Source organism: Choloepus didactylus, chromosome 7 (assembly GCF_015220235.1).
Source record: "Choloepus didactylus isolate mChoDid1 chromosome 7, mChoDid1.pri, whole genome shotgun sequence".
Lineage (NCBI taxonomy): Eukaryota > Metazoa > Chordata > Mammalia > Pilosa > Megalonychidae > Choloepus > Choloepus didactylus.
Window position 1 is genome coordinate 50,049,476 of NC_051313.1, and position 22,863 is coordinate 50,072,338.

General features: G+C 42.4%; 1 protein-coding gene across 4 annotated transcripts in view; it reads right to left on the bottom strand.

The window, feature by feature from the left end:
• GRIK2 (glutamate ionotropic receptor kainate type subunit 2) overlaps positions 1-9,130 on the bottom strand; it is a 774,206-nt gene extending 765,076 nt beyond the window's left edge. For 2 of the 4 annotated variants that reach the window (XR_005217912.1, XM_037843289.1), the window contains exon 1: positions 3,383-4,015. Coding sequence is in view for 3 of the 4 variants with exons in the window: in XM_037843289.1 (XP_037699217.1) it covers positions 3,383-3,497 (115 nt within the window). In the remaining variant the exon portion in view is untranslated. Of the gene's footprint in view, positions 1-3,382; positions 4,036-9,006 lie in introns of those variants that run through there. The other 2 variants (XM_037843288.1, XM_037843290.1) reach the window with 2 other exon arrangements.
• Positions 9,131-22,863: the final 13,733 nt, after the last annotated feature.

Below are 22,863 nucleotides of genomic sequence, written 5' to 3' on the forward strand. Positions count from 1 at the left end.
GCGGGGACGCACTGCACCCCGAAGCGCGAGCACTCCGGAGAGGCCTGGCTGGGGACGTTGTACCCTCTAAGCTCAGACAAGCCGTCCCAAGGATGTCGGACGCGGCCTGGGATCGGGGAACTGACCTTCTAACCTTCCGAGATGCCCTTTGCCCCCGACAACATGCTCTCTGGGTGAACGCCCGGGAGAAGCCAAGCTGTGCCGAGCCAGGATCGAAGACCCGGAGACCACCGCGACCCACGGCAAGGCGCCCGCTCGCCCGTCCGCTCGCGAGTTGCTGACCCTTGGCTGACCCTCAGTTCGCTTCCGCCCGAGCCCTCGACTGCGTTAAAGCTCCGGGAAAGCGCTCTAGGGTCGGCGCTCAGGAGACATCTCCAGGAGGTTTGCTAAGTGGCGGCGGAAGAGCATTTCGGGGTGCGCAGCCGGGCGGGAGCCAGGAGGAAGGAGGAGGGGGGGATCTGGCCAGAGATATCCCTGATCAACTGCAGGAAGTTTTCTTGGGCACTGAAGAGGAGTTCGTTGTGTCAAAGTCGCGGTGCTCCTAGGAGAGCGCGTAACTGCCCACTCTGGTGTGTGTGTGTGTGTGTGTGTGTGTGTGTGTGTGTGTACGTGTACGTACGTGTACACGCGCGCGCGGAGGACGCGAGGGAGGTGAAGGACGCGGCGAGGGTCAGCACTCTCAGCGGGGGCTTCATGTCTCTCCACAGACGGTGATAGGGAGCAGGGTAGAGTTACACCATAGTTGGAGCGAGGGGAAGGACAGCAGCAAACCCAAGACGATGGATTTCCACTACCAGCTGGATGGGGGGCTGGGGCAGCCACCGGGCCCTGCTCTGCGGTTGCCATAGCGCCGCCGCGGAGGCGCCGGACGGCTAGCGGCTACCAGGCTCTCTGGGAGAAGCGGGTGGCGCTCCGTGACGCCTCCCGCGCAGAGGCGGCCCGTCGCTGCCCAAGGGCAGCGGCTGCACCAGCAACTGCAACCCCTTACCTTCCAAGGCACAGGATCAGGAATGAGACTCTGGTTCGCCGTTTGGGCCAAACTTGATTATAAGCTTTCTCAAGAGTGGCTTGTACGCGCCCTACCAACCATCCAACCATGCAGTACACTCAGAACATGTTTCCGCCAGAAGATAAAATTCCCATCATTGCATCACAGTAGCTCCAACATGGAAATGGTCCAATGATTAAAATGTACATAGTCCTTCCCCACAACTCAGGACAAAATCAGAGAAAATGGATCTCCACGTAGAAGATGTTTGAAGTTAATGGAGAAAATAACAGGCTATGTAGAAATTGAACTGTTGGTTTAGGGTGTCAAGGGAGAGGTGGGGAGGTCTTTACCTAATACCCTGTTTCTTGAGAACATTCTTAGTAAGCCATGGTCTAGGAAAATGTATTTTTGTGTATGTATCAGCTGTTTTAGAAAGCTGTTACTCTGTTACAGTCCCCATGATTTTTAATATGAAAATATGAAATGATCAGCGAATGTAACAATCTAATGATTCAGCAGTATTGTGCTGCAAGACCAGAGCAGCAATAATTAAATCTTTAGAGTATTGGTGGCAGTTTTCCACCTCCAAATCTATTTTTTTCCACCTGGTCTAGAAACATGGTTACCAATGCACATTCATTCACAAATACACATCAGAATCCACCTCAGGACTCCAAATAAGTAGGTTGTGCTGCTCAAAATATTCAGCAATACTACCAGACTAAAGCACTTACCGAACTTGAAGCAGAACTGCCAAACATGCACACAAACACACACACACAATTTGCAGTGATATGTGGATCTGTTTAAACCAGTCCAGAGAAATAAGCATTCCTGTAGATGCTTGTTGCTAAGAGCAACATGCTGAAGTACTATCTAAAGGCATGAAGAAGGTAGGAAAACTACATCAGTAGGAATTCAGGAATTCATAACCCATTGTTTTTTTTTTTTTTTTTTTTTTTTTTTGTCATTACCAGTCTTGACTCAGGTGTGGGGGCTGTGGGAAAGGGAGATGAAAGGGGATCCCTTTTTTAATATATGAAAAAGCATTTCTACCCTGGCTCCACAAAGCCTGAGAAAGATGGTGAATTTTATCATTTGAGAAAAAGCATATAAGAGAATGGAAAGACAAAAGATGCTGTTGACATAATAGGAGATGCACACAGTCACTCTTCCATTTAAATTTGACTGAGTGACTATCTGCTTTTTATCTCAAAGACACACATCCTCAAGATTACACGGTTTCCTGCACTCTCTGGCCTCAATCCACTTGAACTGTCAAAGGAGACCCCTATGGTGGGAGCATTTACTTGCTTGGCTTTCGCCTCACTCTCTTACCTACTTTAGGGAACTTTCCCTAACTAATTCTGTTCCTACTAAAACTCACTCCTTTGGCCACCAAGAGCCGGTGAGCATTGCCCACGCTTCATTTTCTCCAAGCAAACCTTCTAATCAAGGTTTTCACTGAAGTCCCACGTTCATTTTTCCTCTGACCTCTAAGGAAATCGTAATTCCTAAGGAAAGCGACAGATTCCCCTAAAATATAACCGCTGCTTCGGCTCTTTTATCACGCCAGCATAAAATAAAGATACAGACTTACACTCACACCCCAAACCCCCGGGCCAACCACCGCCACCGTTAATCATTTATTAGTGCAGGACCAGGGAGATGGGATCTCAGCAAGTTAAACACACAACACACACACACACACACACACACACACACACACACACCTTTTCTTATGGGGCTATGTCGCTCAGGTTAAAAAGCAGTCTCCTCTTAAGTAGAACCTTGAACGTCACAACAATATTTTTAAAAGCTCTGCGTCCTGGTAAGGGGGCCAGGGACTTGAAAAACAGTGACATTAACCAAAAAGACTCTCTGATAAAAGACTTAAAAAATCAAACGGGTCAGCGCCTTTCACTTGAGCGTGAGGCTACTGGAAGGAAGCCGACAGTCGCAACTCGCCAGAGTTACCAGATATTAACTCATCAGCCCCCCAAGCCGGGAGGCGTGCAGCCCCAGCGCGCACGTTCGCGCGAACGACTCAGCCCGCGGAGCCCCAAAGTCTCCCGCGGAGACCCGCAGACGCGGCGGCCGACCGTGCCCCCAGCGTCATCACCATCTCCGTGGCAGGCTACTGTGGGAAGTAATGCAGCGACCACCACTACACACTGGCACTCCCTTCATCCTCCCGCAGCTAGAAATAAATAAGTGAAAATGAAAGTAAATAAGAAGCACGAGGAGGTTCCTTAAAGCCCCGGGAGACGACGGAGCAGTAAGCAGCTCGGAAACCACGGAGCCCACCGCCAGGCAAAACAAACGCGCTGTTTACATCCGGCTGCCTCTGAACCGAATTCCAGGCGATGGAGGGGAACGGGGGAATCTTACCAAATCTTAGCACATGTGTGGTTCCTTGAGTATATCCAATCCACAGTAAACAGAGCAGGAGTTTAATAGTGCGCTTGAAGACTGGATTACTTAGAATCGGGGAAATAATCTTCATGGTGTTTCTGTGCCCACACGCGCGGCACCCACTTCCCCGGTCTAGCGTTAGGCTCCCGGTTCGGGCAGGAATGAGGATGAGTCGAGTGGTGGCCGCAGACACGATCACGGCATGGTCACAGAGAGAGGAAGGAGTCTCCGCTTCCCAAACCCATTAGCAATCGCTGCATGTTCTTCACTCACTGCGCCAAGGAGCAACCTTCCACTGCAAGGGATGGTGGGACATCCATGTTAGTCGGGGAGCATCCGGGAGAAATCCAGCACACACACCCACAATGTCCGGCCGCGCGAACCTGAGGAAGCAAAGAAGGAGGAAAAATCAATGGGAAATTCAGCCTTGGAAACGACAGAGGACCGATAGCAAGCCACAGTCCCAGCACAAAAGGCTCTTTGCTCTCACAGGTTTTGCCAGGCCCTATTCTACTGCACTGCTGCACAGCTTCTGACGTGAAGCCAAGATTAAGTGAGAAAAACTGAGATAGCTGCTCGCCTCTTAAGGCTCTCCGCCAGTCAGCTTCCCAATATCTATTATGCAACCGATCTGATCGGCTGCCTTGAGTTGCAAAGAAGTCGGCTTTATTTGCGTGGTGAAAAATACTTTTATTTTCAGTAAGTCCTTGCTATGAGAGTGACTGGTGTGTGCAGGCAGACTTGTTACAATCAACTAATGAATTTTAATAGATGACTAGCTAAGTTGAAGTCACTTTGCCTAGGAGGTGTAGAAAAGGAAGTGGTCTAAGACGAAGCAATTTATTAAAATATCTGACGTGTTTAGATTGAGAGTCTTATTTATACATTTTATTTTTGCCAGGAATGACTATAGATTGGAATTGAAGAGGTGATGTAGTATTTAAGAACTTGAGTGGGACATTCCTAGATTACAACCCACGAGTACAGAGAAATTTCTTCAAGTGGACTGTTAAGAAAAAAATGCAGGAATATTAAGATTATTTCCCACCCATTTTCATTTCATCTAAAATAATTATGCATACACAAAAGACAATGTTTGAATTGGTGCAGCAAACTTCAAAAAGTTCAATAATTGATGTTCAAATTTCTTCTGATTTTGGTTTTTTGAACATAGTTTTATCTTTAAGAGATGGAATATGGGTTCATAGCTTGAGCAACATTGACTACCCCAGCTTTGTCGAAAAATGCTTTATCATTTGCTAGTTTTCTGGTTGGAATATTTAGTAAGGTTGCTCAGGTAGTGATTCACTTGGCTTTCACAAGTAGCTATTTATTCAAGAAAAAGTACAAAAATAGGTTTTCTTTCAACATAAAAGCAAATATTTATTGTTAAAAATTGGTAATATGCTGTCGTTAAGGCACATAGATAAAAATATGTAATGCTAATCTTTCATATTAGGAAGTGAAACTAACACAGATAGTAATAAATATATCACTGTTGATATTTTTAAATGATTAAGAAGCACAAAAGACAAGCTGTTGGACCTGTATCTTACAGTTAATCCTTTTTATTATAACCACCTAACAGGGCACTTTCCCCACAGGTTAAACTTCATGGACAAAAGTATAAGCTCATATCCTATTTGAAGAATATCTAATTTTTAAAACAAGGAGTGATAAGAGTACTATTTAAGTTTTGTTATGTTTCCCCACATAGCAAGAAAACACTGAATGTCTTCATTACACCATAGTGATATTTTCAATCCATATTTTTTTTTAAATACTATAAAAAAAAATTTTAAAAGAAGTCTAACTTTGAGGGGCATTAAGTGGCATTGAATTTTTTTTTTAAGATGGAGGCATAACTGCAGTGTCAAAAATAAGTATCGTGAATGGCTAGTTCTGCATTCTAGCAGGCAATTCAATCAAATAATTTGACTATTTGAGCACTTTAAAAGGAACACCTACTACAAAATCCAAGGGTATCTAGCGACTCCTTCAGTCCATGTTTAAAATATCTCTTGTAAAACATGTACAAGTCAACATGTTCTGTCTTGTATTTGCAGTTTCATTCATTCCATTCTATTTGTACATTTTCTTTTTGATCCTAGCAGAGATAATGACCACCAGGGAAACAATAACGTGTCTTAGTTTTTTCATCTGCGAATGTAATTGTTGCCAGATGCCTAAATATAACATGTTCTGTTGTGAGTAATCAAGATTTTGCCGTTTTGCATTGTAGCTGGCATTTAGTGGACCCAAAGAAAGCAAGATGTACCATAACTTCTTGTTTCTATATTCTGTTAACAAAATGGCATTTGACATTAAAGTTTTAAATCACATACTAAAACTAGAATTCTAAATTATTTCATTTTTGTGGAGTTACTTATTGACAGTCTAGTCAGAAAAGTGAAAGGTCAACTTTTCAGATTCATGGAGTTCTTACATAGTAAATTAAACAGTAAAAGGTCTGCCATGAATCTTTCTTACTATTAATTGGCCCCCAAAGAACCGGTTTTGCACATATGCTAAAATGTGTTCATTTACATCCATCACCTAAACTAAAAGATACCAACACAACTGACAGGAACTGCACCTGTCCAGTTGAACTTCTGCAAGACAGGAGACGACCTTTCTTCAGAACCTCGGACAGCGCTCCAGGCACTGATTAATTCTGGAGTGGTACATGGAAAGCACTACATTGAATGAATAATATGCTATTTGAAGTGACAATGTGCATATTTCTCCTACACAGAACCTCAGAATTTTAATTACTGTGTTGTTCACAATGTCAAGAGGACTATTTCATCAATTGTGTTGTGTGTTTTCCAGTGTGACTTACTGAGATTGCTTGACATACCCAGGGTGCGCTGCTAATACTTGTCCTTTCTGGGGCATACTATTACAGAAACCACTTACAACAGCTGTGACTCCCCCAAGGGCAATAAGATGCTTGTTCCTCAATGCAAAAAAAAAAAAAAAAAAAAATCTGCCTGAAAGACACCAAAAATTCAAAATACTGAAAAACATGCTGTCAATATTCAGTGGCTAAAGACTTCTCTAAAGTGTACAATTAGTTATTGCCTTCAAATTCTCCACCTCCAGATTTCCATCTGTTACAAGGATAATAAGATTAATTCTTGTTTTTTTTCTCATTAAACTTCACTTACTCTTCAAGACCAAAAAAAAAAAAGTAAAAAACCTAAATTACTTCCACAATAATATAAGAAAATGATTTGGTGGTGTCAGATACCTTATAATAGGGCAGATTTGAAATTATCATGTTTATCTCCAATACTGAGACTATTTATCATAGTTCTGAAGCTAAATGAAGGATTGATAAAATTATTAAACAGTATTTAGCTGACCAAGTCTAACTCTTTTTAAAATTGTGTCAATTCTGTAACTTGCTCTTTTCTTAAAGAAAAAAAAACGACTATTCGTATGCATGTATAATTAATAATAGTAAGATGTATACACCTTATTCTCATTTGCTTCTTTTCCCCCCTCATTTTTAAACAGATGGCAACCTTTATTTCTAGAAGCCAAAGCTCTGTAGGTTCCAAGGTCAAAACAGAGATGACAAACTGCAAACACACACATATATGCACACACAGAGCATAACTGTGTCTAAAAGTAAGCCTCAAAAAATGCCACAGGAGGTTGACATAAGGAGAGAGCAAGCTTATGACAAATTATCAAGGAACAAAATGCATATCTTGTTCATGCAAACTTGTTCCAACAAAAAGTGTCATTAGCTTCATCTTTCACTGTATTTTTATATTTGCTGACACTAATGACCGCTTATTCTTGGGCACTATTACTTGAGAAGCAATTTTAGTTTCCTATTCTCATGGTGAAAATGAATCTTATTCGAGTTAGCTGCCACCTACTGGGACATGTACAAATGTGTAATAATCCTTATAGCACAACATTTAAAAAGACAATACCTATCTATACATTTTTCAGGAAACAGCAAATACATATCCCAGGATAACGTGAATTTCAAAGCTGTTTCAAATGTTCTTCCATGCCATATCTATCCTTTTTTTTTCCACATGGAATTTTACTAAGGATTCCACTTGTCACTGAAATCCTGCTGATATGTGACATTTGAGAACCCTCATATTATAATAACACCTGACCCATTCTTCCATGCATGTGGCTTATTGTATTGCTGCTTAGCTAAATTAAACAGCCTGCCCATCCATGGCATTAAAAATGCCAGAGAATAAACCCAGGGCTGATATCAGTTAAGACTACACTGTTGCATACTTACACTTCTCTTTTCCTAACTATGAATACTATGCAATCACTTGTGATTCTGAACACATAACAGCAGTTCCACTAACACTCTGCTACATTGATGAGCAATGACTTTTAGAGTTTTAATTAATTTTTAGATGCCAAAAAGAAGTGTATCTTAATTAAGAAATTGAATTGGAATCGATTTACATCTTCTAGAACCTTTTCTTTCTTTCTTTCTTCTTCTTTTTTTTTTTTAAACTTCAGTCAAAGCAATCTTCAGTGTTTTCAGCAGAAGAAAACAACAGGTAAGACTTACAGGCATCACTCATTTCTCTGTTATCTTCCTTCTGTGCATTCCATTTTTTGTCTGTTTAGTAAGTTTCTGAAGCCACAGGGAGGAAGTTGAAAGCTTCCTTGGGGGTTACAGAAATGAACTGTATCAAAAGTTATGGGGTAATGAACTTAGATAAATTAAGATTGAAATATCTTCCAGCAACTAAACTATAGACTACTTAAAATTCAAATGAATCAATCTCCTATGAAATGAAAATAATCGTTAATCCAAATTCTGAAGACAGAATACTTACAGTATGAAGAGGAGGAAATGATAGAAGATAATCTGTGCATTACCTAAGGACAGTAGTAGAAACTTTTCTAATGTCCTCTATTTCCTAAATTGGAAATCATAGATTCTTAGATGAAGAAGCTTCAGCTCAGTCGTGTTGCCTGGTGAAGAAACCCTATCTCCGTGAAGGTAAAAATATCAGGGGGTGATGGTCGTTAAAAGTTCTTGATATTTATAATCTCCCCTGGTGACACCATCCCCAACCCCAACGCCACCTCTTACTCTAATGGAACACCCTCTGACTTTTTCATGAGATCCAAATACTTGGGCGGGTTAAAATGAATGTACCTTCTCAGCACAGAACTAAGGAGCAGGACTGATGGAAGGGTGGGTGGAAGGCAGGAAGGCTGGGGAGTGCCTCAGAGCCACAGGCAGACACACAGCTTCTTGCCATCTGTCTCACTCTCTTCGCCTCCAGTGAGTCCCAGTAGCTGAGGCCACTTCCTGACACATCCGCTTATTTACATTATTTTATGTGAAGAACGCAAGCGCCTGTAGCCAACCAAGCCAGTTGCATCCTTGCCGGGAACTGGCTGAGGCAAGAGGGACAAAGCCACTCGCAACGAGTCGGTCCAGCGGGTTCCCCGAGCGCACCAGACTCCGCTGTTTGCCTTCTTCCTTCTCTCCGGGCGGAGAATGCCCCTCGCCCACCCCGGTCCCTCCAGTCGTCCTGGGAACGTACACCTCGGGAGGAAACATGTTACCAAGCCCAAACCCAAATCCTTACCTTTTCCTAGGGGTGAGGGGGCGGGGATGAGAAGGGGTAGTCCTAGGGGAGGAGCCGCCGGTGGAGGTCGGGAGGGAAGTCCCTGGCTCCGGGGACCGAGCAGCGCAGCCCCCGGCGCAGAGCGCAAGTGACGGCGGCGGCCGAGACCGAGACCGAGGAGCAGCGGCGGCGGCAGCAGCGGAGACCGACACGCCTCCTGGCGGGGGGTTCCTCGCCCCTCGCTTTAAAGGCGCCGCGCTTCTTTCCCTGCGGCTCCTGCGCTCTCTGGGCGGCCAAGACCACCCGGGCTCAGGGCTCGCCCCTGGCCCTCAAGGCAGAGAGCGCGATATTTCCGGGCGTCCCCAGACTTGGGAGTTATGAACTCCCGGGTCCTACAGGGCTTTCTACCCCGTGTGCAACCCCGCCTGCTGGGAATGCGGGACCGGGATGGCGACGTTCCGTCAGGCTGTGATGCATATCATCGAGGAATTTTGTCTTACCCTGGATAGCGACAACGCGGGTAAGGGGCCCGAACGCAGCTGTTTCTGGGTGAGAGCTTTTATAGCTTTCTAAACCGTAGCAACCAAACTTCCCCGCTGCCAGGGTTTGGGGAAGAGCTGGTAGTCTCCAAAGTGCCCCCTTTAGTCCAACTACTGCCATGTCTCTTTGAAGTTTGCGAAAGACACCATGACCTGTGCCCCGCCCTCCACGACACGCACACGCCAGGAGGCACTACGCACTGCTAGGTGTCTCTGTCCGGCGCCTTAATAATAGACCGGCCCGGTGGTGGGCCTCTCCTACTCCTGCCCTCAAGTTCCCTGAACTCTAAACTCTGCAAATAGCAAAAGTTGGGTTTGAGATCTGGTGGGCGTCAAACCTGAGGTCGTGGACTCAAAGGTTAGTGAAAGGAACCTAGGGAGCAACCCCGACCAAGTAGGTGGCGGCCGATCCGAGGTCTCTGGAGGACTTTCCTAAAGGTGGGGCGGCCTGCCTGAGTCCCAAAGTCTTCCCTCAACTTGTCTTCCAGAGAAGGAATGCTGGTGGTGAGCGCAACAAGGCTTCCCTCGCTTCTTGAAGAATATGATTAACTTTCACAAGCAATCCCCGATTTCCGCTCCCCTGGGTCTGAAAAGTCAGCATCTATTCAATATCGTTGCTATTTTATCCTCGGCCCTACAGTATTTACTAGAGACAAGGCCTAGCAGTTGCTCCCAGAGGAAATTGGCTAGCAGCGATTCGTGAAGAGCCTCAAAAGTGAGGCTGAGCGGAAAGAGACCAGGCGCGCTGAGTCCGGGAGACAATTTTCAAACCCGCTGTGTGAGGGGCACAGGTGGGATCCCGCGGCTCTGCCGTGTATCAGAGCAGACCCAATTCCCGGCAGCACTCCAGTTCCTAATTCCTAAGGCCGCAGAGTAGAGATGCTCTGCGTCCCCGTGGACAAGTTGTCTCAGCTGCAGACAAGCGTTTGTCCTTTTGTTGCTTCCTTCCCTGCAGCCTTCGCCGAGTTAAGCCCTTGGCAGAGTCTGGCAGCGCAGTGCCACCCTCCACGCCTGGCTCAGCCCATCCCTGAAACGCATAGAAACTCAGCCCTGACAAACCCCTGCTCTCAAGCAAAACTACCTGTCTCTACCCTCTCTGTCACCACCCAGAGTTCTCCGTGACCCTCTTGTCCCTCTTCCCTCCCCACCCTGTATACTCAATGCGCCCTCCTGGGTGGGGGCGATTTAGGACTTAAAAAGATTAAAAAGAGATGAATTAGTAGCAATGGAGAGTCCGTTGTTAGTCATTTAAAGAGCTCGGGGTTGTCTGGGAAGCTCCCGTAATTAAGTCAAAAGCGGCCTTGTAGTCCCAGTAAATAAATAGTCAATGACTCCATTGTGTATCGTGGAACGGGCAGCACACACGCGTGATCGACTCTGGGCGCCTGGGCTCCAGCTGCTGTGACCTGCAGCCTAATGGGTCCTCAAGGCCCGATCGAGTTGGGCCAGACCAGGAAAAATGCCCCATTCAGTTCCATTCCCTCAGGGAAGCAACGAAGACAACTTGTCTAGCGGCCAGAGATGCTCAGGTCATCATCACAGCAGCTCAGTCCCACCAATTCCAGGGAGGGAGGAGCAAAAGGCAGGGAAATTTATGAGGGAGGGTACCCAGCTCTGTTTTGTTGTGAACCTAAGAGTACAGAACAGGGAGTGCCTCTAATTTGACTTTAAATGCCCAGTATATGATCTGACACGCAGTAGGCCTTAAATGAAAGAATGGAGGAACTACTGGGAAGAAGAAGCTTCAAACCACTTCCTCTAAGTGTTGTGTGTGTACTTAGAGCTTAATTGTATATTTCCTTTTCAGAGCAAACAGGACACACTTATAAAAACAGAAATGACAGGCCCTAGCAAAGACATGGAGGGCAGGGAAAGAAAGATGGGAGAACTGAAGAAAGCAAAATTAGGCATGTTGTGACAAATTCCTCAATTACAAAACACTATCTAGATCCTAAACAGAAAAGTAGACTCATAAGGAAACATCAGACTATATGCACCTATTTAACCCTTCAAATAATTCTCCAAAACCACAGAAAGATCTTTTCATATTATATTCCAAGAATTTATGAGGCTTTAAGGAATCAGAATGAAGTCTCTTCTACAAAAGCCATGAAGCTTGTTCCTTTCCATTCCCAGTTGCCCTTATGAATTAGTCTTTCATCTTTGAGAAAGTTGCTGAATTTCTCAGTTAGAGTCTTGTTCAGGAACCACCTCCCTATCATCCCTTTCTTACTTCTCAGCTGGCTCTTTGAATATTAGCAGCTCTAGGATTCTGACTCCTGAAGACCAAGCAGCAACCAGTCTGAATTCTGATCTTCCTACCAGGTTTTGTTTGTTTGGTTTGGTTTGACTGAATCGAGCGTAGAATTGAATGGTATTGTTTTGGCTAGTCTGGTCCAAAGCCTTCAGTTTATAGGTGATAAAAACCAAAGTGAGGGAAAAAGAGTGACTTACCCAGCGTGTGGCAGAACTGAGACTGCCTTCTAGCTATCAAGAACAGCATCAGATTGTCTTTGGCCATGACCTTTCAAAACTTAGAAATATATAAAATTAGAATTAAAAGAAACTTGAAGGGCACCTAGTCCATTCAAGACTAGATCCATTCATAGACCCTCTTCTCTTGTCTGGAAAAGATATATACACATGTACACATGGCCTTGAAACTTCACATACAATATTAAAAGATGCACAGATCCCCTGAAGCCCACCATGGGCTAGGAAAAAGTTCCTAGACCGCAGGCTTAGAACCACTGATCTAGTCTAACAACATTTACAGCTAAGGAAACCTAGACCAAGAAAACCTACTCAGAGCCACAGAGTGGGTTGAGGACAGTTCCAGGACAAGAGACCAAGTATCCTGATTCCCACCTGTCCTCATTCCCTCAGTATGGTGACATAAATTACACTTGGGTGTTAAAAACTCATAATGCCTTAATGAGCTTTTCTCTTAGAATAAATAATATCTGTGCTTGAAGGATGGGATCTACTTTTTATTCCCGAAACCTCTCACTGTTTATTGAGCACATGCTGTCAGACTCTTTTCTAGTTTTATCAAAACAGCAATGAGCAAACTAAACAAAACCCTATGCCTTCATTGAGCTTACAGTTTGGTGGCAGGAAGGTAGACAACAAATATACATTTAAATGTATTTAATGTCAGATAGAAGTGTTATAGAAAAAAATAAAGCAGAGTAAGCAGAATGGGACATGTTGGAAAGACAGGGTAGGGAAGAAGTTACTTTATGCAGGGTGGTCAGTGAAGGTCTCACTGATTAGTTGACTTTTGAGGAGAAAACATACAGAAATAAAGGAGAGATCCACGTACATGTTTCAGGGAAGAAGTTTCCAGGCAGAGAACATCAGGCATAAAGATCTTGAGGTTGAAACCAGTATAAAGTCCCTGAGGAAGAACAAGGAATCCAATGGCCAGGACAGATGAGACAGGAGATTGGTAGATGGTTCAGTTGGAGAGGAGTGGAGGTCTCATGTCCTGCAGAGTTTTGGATTTTACTCTGAAGGCAACACAGAAAGCCATGGAAGGGTTTTAAAAAGAGGAAAGGAATGATCTGATACAAATGTAAAAGGACCCCTCCAGTTGCTCTATTAAGACTGACCAAGCTTAATAAAGGCCAAGGTGAAAGAAGGCAACCAGTTAGGAGGCTACTATACTAATTCAGGTGAGAACTGACTATGGACTAGACAAGGAGATAGTGGCCATCCATGGTGAAAAGTGGTCAAAATCTAGATACATTTTTAAATAAAGCCAAAAGATGTTGCTGAGGAATCATATGAGTCATGACTCCAGGGTTTTAGTCCCGAGTAACTAAGGGATGGAGTTGTTATTTATTAAGATGAAGATGACAGAAGGAGCAGGTTTGGGAGTGATTAGATGAATAGAATGGGAGGAAGATGAATGGGGAATAAAGCCAATATTTTACAAACAATTTTGCTCTAAAATGGAGAATACAAATGGGGTAGTATCTGGAGGACAATTTAGGTAAGGGATTTTATTTTTAAACAGAAGATAATATAACATTTTAGTATTATTATGGAAGTGGCAGAGGGAAAAACTGATGCTGAAGGAGAGATGGTTGGATGTCCTGACTGGTCAAGAAGGGATGGGAGTTAGTGAACAAGCCGAGGGATTAACCTCAAATAGGACAGGGTCAGTTATTCCAAGTAATAGAAGAGGTGGCAGAAGATATAGTACAGATGTAAATAGGATTGTAGGTGTGGTGTTGAGAGTCTATGTGAGCTCCAGTAATCTATGCATGCTATTTTGCTACATAGACACCTTTTTTACCATTCTTTGGCTCCAGCCATCCTAACTCCCATGTAGATGCTTGCTTTTCCTTGGTTCTACCTAATAGCTTAGTACTGAATTATTCAGGAAGGGAAGAACAGGGGGAAAAGAAAAGGAGCAGGAAGAAAATGTGAGGTTATTTTTTATTCTTTGCACTGTCTTCATGAAATAAAAAGCAAAAACATAAGCTGAGAGCAATGAGTGGGGAGAAAGCTTTAGAAGTTCAAGGAGGGTAGAGAAGTGTGGACTCTTTATCTAGTAGAGTAGGAAAGTGGAAAGATAAATAAGTATAGTTGAAGGCTTGGCCAGCACTCAGGGCCACTTGAGGTTACTGGCATGAATTTAACCAGTCAGTATGGTAGTGTATTTTCCAGTAATCATATTCAGTGGCACAAGTGCAGGTTTGGAGGAGGTGAAGAATTGGATAGAAGCATGGTTGGGGTTCTGCCAGGTGGGCATGATGAAGAGACAGTAGTTGCCTTCATATGAAAGGCAGTGTGCCGGTTTGAATGTATTGTGTCCCCCAAATGCCATTATCTTTGTGGTCTTGTGGGGCAGAGATTTGCTTGGAATGTGCCCCACCCAGCTGTGGGTAATGATAATTTTGATGAGATGTTCCATGGAGGTGTGGCCCCGCCCATTCGGGGGTGGGCCTTGATCAGTGGAGCCATATAAAGCATGCTGACTCAAAGAGACTAAACTGAGTGCAGCTGTGAGTGACGTTTTGAAGAAGAGCAAGCTTGCTAGAGAGGAATGTCCTAGGAGAAAGCCATTTTGAAACTAGAACTTTGGAGCAGATGCCAGCCATGTGCCTTCCCAGCTAACAGAGGTTTTCCAGATGCCGTTGGCCATCCTCCAGTGAAGGTACCCGGTTACTGATGTGTTACCTTGGACACTTTATGGCCTTAAGACTGTAACTGTGTAGCTAAATAAACCCCCTTTTTATAAAAGCCAATCCATCTCTGGGGTTTTGCATTCCGCAGCATTAGCAAACTAGAACAAGCAGTGATTATATTGATGGATCCTGGAATCCAAGCTTGTTAAAGAATGAAGTTGGAACACAAGAAGCTGGGAGGAATGGTAGAATCAGAGAGGTCACCGTTCAGTAAAAGTACTGATATAGTTGGGATAGTGCAGGGAGTAAGTGAATTGGAAAAGTAGGAGGAAGGTGTTTGAGAATGTTTAGTGATATTTGAATTTAGAATTATAGAGAGAAGGCAGCTTTTAATAATGATAAGGTCTAAGGTCTCACTCTTCAAGGTAATCGCTAGCTACATGTGGCTATATAAATTTAAATTTATTAAATTAATTAAAATTCCGTTCTCCAGTTGCCGTAGTCACTCACTATTCATGAGGCCAATGGTTAATGAATCGAACAATGCAGACATAGAACATTTCCATCATCACAGGACATTCTGTAGGACATACCAGAGGGGCCTAGGGAGTGGGTGGTCAGCAGAAAAGAAGATGAATGGAGGAGTGAAGGTCAAGGGAGAGAGATCAGGGTATTGGAAAGATCATTGTTTTGGGTATTGAAATCAACAGTAATTACAGCAGGAATAATTCTGGTGATAGGGATAGTGTCGGGAGCCAAAAATCTTCAAGACATGGGCAGGAGATGATCCAGGGACAGAAAGGAGGGCTAATGAGGGGTGTGGTATCATGCCATAAAGTTTCAAGCTCAAGGGTTTTAGGAAGGAAGGATATACTGTGATCTGGAAGAAGCAAGAAGGCCTACCCCACCACCAGGTCCAGTGACAGGAGTGGTGAGGGAAAGAAACAGCCATTCCCTGAGAGGTCTGCAGTTCTCTGAAGGGAAGAAACCAGTGACAGTAAGAGTTCGTAGGAGAACAGTGGAAGATATGCATAGCCTTATGGAGATGAGAGAATAGGGGGTTACCTGGGAGTCCATGCTTATAAGGACTGATATAAATAAAGTTACCAGGCAAGTTGGGATTAGAACTAACAGTCTCCAAGACATGCTGTATTGTTGAGATTGTATCATTCACTGGCGGGCAGGGCAGGAGGCTTGTTCTGGGTTCCCTTTTCACTTCTGCCTATGAATGTATGGAGGCCAGGGAAAGTCATTGTTGTCAGACCTCAGCTCCACCCTCTGGGCTCCAGCCTGCTATTTTTCCTAGAGATTTCCTCCTGATCCCTCAGTAGGGAGGGGTTGCAGGAAGAGATCTGAGCACCAACTCCAAAGCACTTTAACCTTCTCACCAGACCCCTAGGTCATGCAATTGACCCCCTTGATCTTGGATTGCACCATATCTTGGATCAACACGTCTATATGACTTCCACATGACTTGAAATGACTAAATCCTTTGCTTCTATAGTCAATCCATCACCTCACATATAAACCTCTTTCCACTCAACACTTTGGAGATTAATTGCATCATAAGGTTCTCAGTGCAAAAATTTTCTCATTAGTCTCTTCCCTTTTGCCTGGATTCCTGAGATGCTATCTTATAAGTCAAGGTCAAAGTACTCCTCAAGTACTCTGCTTTGATGAATTGCAAATCTTTGAGTATTCCAAAGACTCCTGCTAACCCTTTCTAACAGGTATAAATTTTAGTTTCTTGAGGGTATTAGAATTCTTTGAATTGTCTTCTCTCATCCACACCATTACTCGTCCCTTCTCTCATCAATCCCTGAGCTGCAAGACCTACTTCAAACCCTAACTACCTCATTTATTCTTTCAACAAGTATTATTGAATATCTACTGTGTTTCAGGGAAATGAAGATAGAGTAAACAATACATCTTGTAAGCTATTTCTAAAGACACATGGTAACCTCTGTTAGCAAGGTTATAGTATCACTGCCCACTTTTTGTAGAAAGTACCAATAGAAAACCAGGTGCATATTGGCTATAAACACAAATGCCATCTCCTAAAGAGAGATGTTTCACCAGAAAGTATTTCTTACTGGTCTCCATACCCAACCCCCAACAAAGAAGGAAAGAAGCCATGGAAAAGCAATGATGATCATTAGGCATATGGAAAAGTATAGAAAGATACCTTCTTTATGTGAGGTAGGAAGGCATAAAAGGGGCAGAAGTACAGGTTTCCCCAACTCACAGGACCGAATTTGCCAGATGATTAGGAAACCACCAAATGCAAGTCCTCAGGACCATTGTCTCACCTTTTCTGTCTACTCTTTCCTAGAAGCTTAACACAAGGATTTAGGGGAAGAGAACTATTATCTGTCTAGGATCTATTCCATTTAAGACACACTTTCATATAATGTGTCACATTTAATTCTTTGAACAGTCTTATCAAATTTAAGGATGAGAAAACCAAAATGTAGAGAGGTCAGGTAACTTGCCTATAGGCACACAGCTAGCAAAGGGCAGAGCTAGAATTTCAACCCACATATCTGAAGTTTGTAGTTTATTGCTATTTCTGGTGTATCAGAGGAGGCAGGTGGAAAAATAGTATTTGTTCCAGATCTCTGTCTTTTGTCTCATAGGGTTTCAGATGTTTCCAAGCTGCAAGGGATAAAGCCCTGCAGATCAGGCTGGGAATATGGAGGGTTTGAGAAAATGAAGTAACTTGGTTTGAGCAGCCCCCTGAGAAACGGCTCTCTATCTAGAACTAGAAATCAGAAGCAGCTACCTTTCAGAGAGAAGCCAGCTCAAAAGCAAGTGAAGAGCTCTTCCTCAGCTTTTATCAGAATCCAAGGACAACCCCAGAACTTGACCTGATCCCTGATTAGTGTTCTCAACAAAGCCTAGGGACACCGTCTGTCAAGAGCACAATTTTTGCAATAAGTGAGACCCGTAATCCTAACTTTCTGACTATAGAACTGTCCATTGCCTTCTAAAATGGGAACTTTAGAGATGATTGCTAAGAATATTGTGTTCATGTGTTGTTCCAATGATAGGGTAGAAATCACTGGTATATGTCACAGGATTCAAGCAAACTCAGTAGACTGTGGTGCAGAATATGGATTAGGAATTCCTATTCATTTTTCATCCAGCACTGAGCCATTCTGACTGATTCCATTCACTATAAAAGAAGTTGTTAGAAAATAGAATTAAGATCTGTTGCCTTCCCTAGAGGGGTCATCTATTTGGTAGAAAGCAGCTAAGGAAGGCCTTTACGAACTGACCAGAGTGTCAATTGAATTTCCCCTCTAATGTAATATATGATTCTAATTAGCCAAGTTTTTAAATCTTTTATTTCAGGTGAATGCAGATTTGAAGGCTGGTGTTCATTAAGGATCTGAACCCTTTTTCCATCCATTTCTCACATCCCCTCCCACCAAAAGATCACACAGGCAACTATGGTCTTGTTTGGATATACACTGCTAGAGAGAACACAACAGAGATAATAGAATTCAGTAATGGTTTTTATTTCTGTAAATTAATGTATGAAGCAATAGGTCTAAAATGAAAGGGAAATGAACACAGATAAGACTAGAATCAAAATGTAGGCCTGTACTCTGTATAATAATGGAAAGCATGAGAATCAGAAAATAAACTTTTATTTTACAATCTGTTGTCCCAACAAACTTTTAATATATAACTGTTTCAATCTGCCTCCAGATCAGTGTTCCTTTGTAAACAAATGTTGAATTTGAGTACAAAGAGATGAACAATGGCAATGCATCACTTAACTGCATCAATATTTTATGTAGTTGATCATGTAAAAATCAGCAGCAGATTTAGCCTTCTCTGTGGACTGTAGGGACTGTATGTTTGTTGACCACATTTCCATTTTATAAACAGAGCTATCCAACCAAGACTTGTTTACAAACTGGAAATGTGGTCAAACACAGTCCCTGATGTTTTGTTTGCTCTTCTGTTCTGACAAATTGATAGCTTTTGATTTATTGCTACAAAACTGATACATATATTACTATGGGAATAAAATAATCTGTGCTATGGAAACTAACAATACATGATAATTAGAAATTGCTATTTTGGTGACTAAAGGAAGAGAAATGAAGTAAATTTCTATATTATTATCCAGTGGTCACTTATTTTAAAGCAAGACATAGATTTTGTATTTACATGGACTTCATTGTATTGATAACACTACAGCAAGGGAATTTGGAATCAAGATCTAATTTTCAGAAGCCAGAATTATGGAAATTGGTCTCCATAAACTCCATAGCTCCATAGGCTATAAGGGAAGAGAATCAAGAGTCTGCAAATCTTTTTTCACCCACTCCTCCTCATTCTGAACTTAACTGCTAAAGAAAGTCAGGGGATATATTGTCTTCATTTTATTGAAAAGCACCAGACTGAGAATTCTCCCAACTAAATCTCTATTTAAATATGTCTCCAAAAAGTCAGTTATTGGAGTTTCCTTGGTAAAATCTGGAGCAGGAATTTAGTTGAAATCTATGAGGTCCTGTTGATTAAAAGCAAGTTATGCATTCCTTTAGAGAAGCAGGATTATGTTACAGTCACTGATTGAACCAATATCTCATTACGGTCACTGGCGGAGTAGGCAATGGTACTCAGGTCTCCAGACTTCTTTCGCCAAGAAAGATGTTACCTGAGCTCCGTTCGAGCCTCGCCCATTCTCTAAGGGGTGAGTGTGGGGCGTGCTCCAGAGAAAGACATGCTCATGTGGTTGGGAAGAAGTACTTTTTATTAAATCAAACAAAGGGAGGTGGGGTTTGAGATGTCAGCACATTGTGATTGGTGAGTAATCATTCAAATTAAGTAGTGTAAGTAACTTGTTACGATTAGTTGTCTATTTTTCATTCTTGTGATTGGTTAATAAACATGCAACCCAAGGTTTGTAAGTAAGCTATTGCAATAGGCAGAATAAACATTTAAATTAAGGATTGTGAATGGGTTATTGTGATTGGTCCATGCCACATGGTTGAACAATGTATCTTACTTTGTTCTATCTCCTCTGGTTTCAGGAGCATGACTGTATCTTACCTGATGCCCCCACTTCCTGCACTGACTCCAAAGGTGCCTCAGAGCTTGCAAGATGTTTTTCCTACTCCTAACCTGCCTCACCACCACTATTGTGAAGAACTAAACATAACTGAAGTCAACAGCTGAGCTGCTTAAAATGTATAATTCTTTGCATTAACCCTTTATTCAAAATCATGAAGAACATGAAAAAGTTATAGTCTAACTTGAAAATAAATCTTCCTACAGAAAATATAAATTTTGTTCACTTTATAAAATTCACTGAAATATTAATTTAATCATTTATGCCTAAAGTTAACTTATACAGGAAGCAATACTGTAATAATTTTATAAACATCACCCTTATTAAACTCAGTATCTGTACCTAAGCACATAACATTTCTAGAGAAAATCAGCTAACTGGACATTCTGGCAAAATTTAATTTTAATAAGTACAAATTTCAATTGAGTCCTCAACACAGCCCTGCAAGTCTGCTCTCCCTCTCTTGTACATGACTAGTTCATATCTCCTTTTTTTTCTCCTCCAAACCCTCATCTTAGCTTATAACATGTTTAATTACTACCTGAGACAAAAGAAGACATCAGATAGAAATTATTTCCTCTGGCCATCGGTAAGTACACACGCCTATTGTCTCCTGTTCCCATATCATCATACATCCTTGATCTTTCAAAAAGATGCCATGATTGTGCTTTCTTTCAAATGTCATCCTCTCACCTGTGCCCTGAGATTCCAAACTCTCTAACATCATTAAGCATTCTTATTCCACCATTTACTATCCCCCTTCTTAAGGAGGGGAAAAAATGTTTTTATCCCATGTCTCCCTTCAGCTACAGCCTCATTTCTTTGCTCATTTTTACAGCAAAAGTTCTTGACTAATCTGACCTTGTTCTGTTTCCCTTCCTTGCCTTCTCAAACCACTCCACCTGGGCATATATTCCCTCCACTCCATTGAAACTTCTCTGGCCAAGATCACCAGCTTCCTCCTTCTTGCCCAACCTTACGTTCTCATCTCTATCCTCATCTTCTTGACTTCTCAAGATCATTTCATACTTCTAGACCAACTTCATTTTCTTGACACTCCATTTTATTATTATTTTAAAGTATTTGTTGTACCTTATCTCCCTGCTTTTCATTTTTTATCTCTTTTGTAGGCTCTTCCTCTCCTGGCTGATGTCTAAATGTTGAAGTGACCCAGTGTGCTGGTTTGAATCTATTATGTCCCACACAAAAGCCATGTTCTTTAATGTAATCTTGTGGGGGCAGACTTATTAGTCTTTTGAATAGGGTAGGACTTTGGATTAGGTTGTTTCCATGGAGATATGACCCACTAACTGTAGATGAAACCTTTTGATTAGGTCATTTCTATGGAGGTATGAACCTGCTCATTCCAGGTTTAAATTAGATCACTGGAGTCCTTTAAGAGAGCTCAAGGAGAAAAGGGGCTCAGAGAAGCTGACAGAGACATTTTGGAGAGAAGCTAAGATATGTAATCCAGCGTTTGCCTCCAGGAGAAGCTAAGAGCTGACAGAGACCCAGACCCAGACACTTGGAGATGCAGACAGAAAGATGTTTGGAGATGCTAAGCTAAGAGATGAAGCCCAGAGTTTGCCCCAGAGAAGCTAACAGATACTTAGAGAGAAACACCCCAGCAGAACTAAGCAGAGAGCTGACAGAAGGTAAGAGAGACAGAAGCCCAGAGAAATTTTGGAGAAAACCATTTTGAAACACAACCCAGGAGCAAAGGACCAGCAGATGCCAGCCACATGCCTTCCCAGCTGACAGAGGTGTTCTGGGTACCATCGGCCTTTCCTCAGTCTGGGAAGGTATCCTCTTGGTGATGCCTCAGTTTGGACACTTTTATGGCCTTGGAACTGTAAATTTGGAACCTAATAAATCCCCTTTATAAAAGCCAATCCATTTCTGATATTTTGCATAATGGCAGCTTTAGCAAACCGATATACCTAGTCTTAGATATTCTCTTATGCTTCCAAGGTAAACTAATTTAGTGATTTTTAAATACTAACTATATGCTAAAGACCTAAAATATTTTATGTCCAACTCTTACCTATCTCATGACCTCTACACTTTTATATACAATTGCATTTCAACATCTAATAGGACATGTCCAAAACAGAACACCAGATCCATCCCAAATATTTTTTTCTCAGTCTACCCGTATCAATGAATAACGGTACCATCTACCTGATTGCTCAAGTCAAAACTCTGAGTCACTCATGATTCACCTCTTTCTGTCACCACCCTCACATCCAATCCATTCCCAACTTCTGCTACCTCGCCTTCTAAAATATGTCCCATCTCTTCATGTTTATTGTCATGACCTTGCTCAAGCCACCATTATCTCTCACTGGCACCACTGCCATAATGTATTAAATTGACTCCTCGGTTCTGCACTTGCCCCTGCAATCCACTCACCACACAGCAAGAAAGTGATCTTACATGGCAGCCACCAGCTTAAAACCCTCAAATGCCTGCCCCATTCAATGAATTTTTGTGATAAACTCTCAATTCCTTACCATGTCTCTAAAAGGCCTATTTACCTCTCTAACTTCATTCCCTATCAAATTCACCTTCTTTCACAATGCTCCAGCCACGCTGGGTTTTTTCCTGTTCTTTGAACATACTATGCTCTGTCTGGCCTCAAGACCTTCAAACTCCCTATGCCACACTGCCTGTTTCCTCTGCCTGGAGTTCTCTTGCCCCAGATCTTCATGTGGTTGAGTTTTTCTCAGCTTTAAGGTCTTAATTCTGTTGTTACTTTCTCAAAGATGCTTTCCCTAGCCACTCAACCCCTGTTACTACCCTCATCACCCTATTTTCTTCTTAGCACTCATCTCTATCTCTTTACTGGAATATAAACTCCTTAACATCTGGAACCATGTTTTCTTTCTTTGTCACTCTATCCCCAGGACCTGGCATAGAACAGTTCAACAACAAATATTTATTGATGAAATTTTATCATCCCACAAGTACTATGCAAAAATATAACCAATTTAATCACAAAAAAATTGGAAATTTTAAAATATAAAAACATACCATCTTATATGATATTTATCACATATTTTCTGTCCATTCATATTTACCAGGTAAAATATTACATAAATTATTTCTCTAAGCT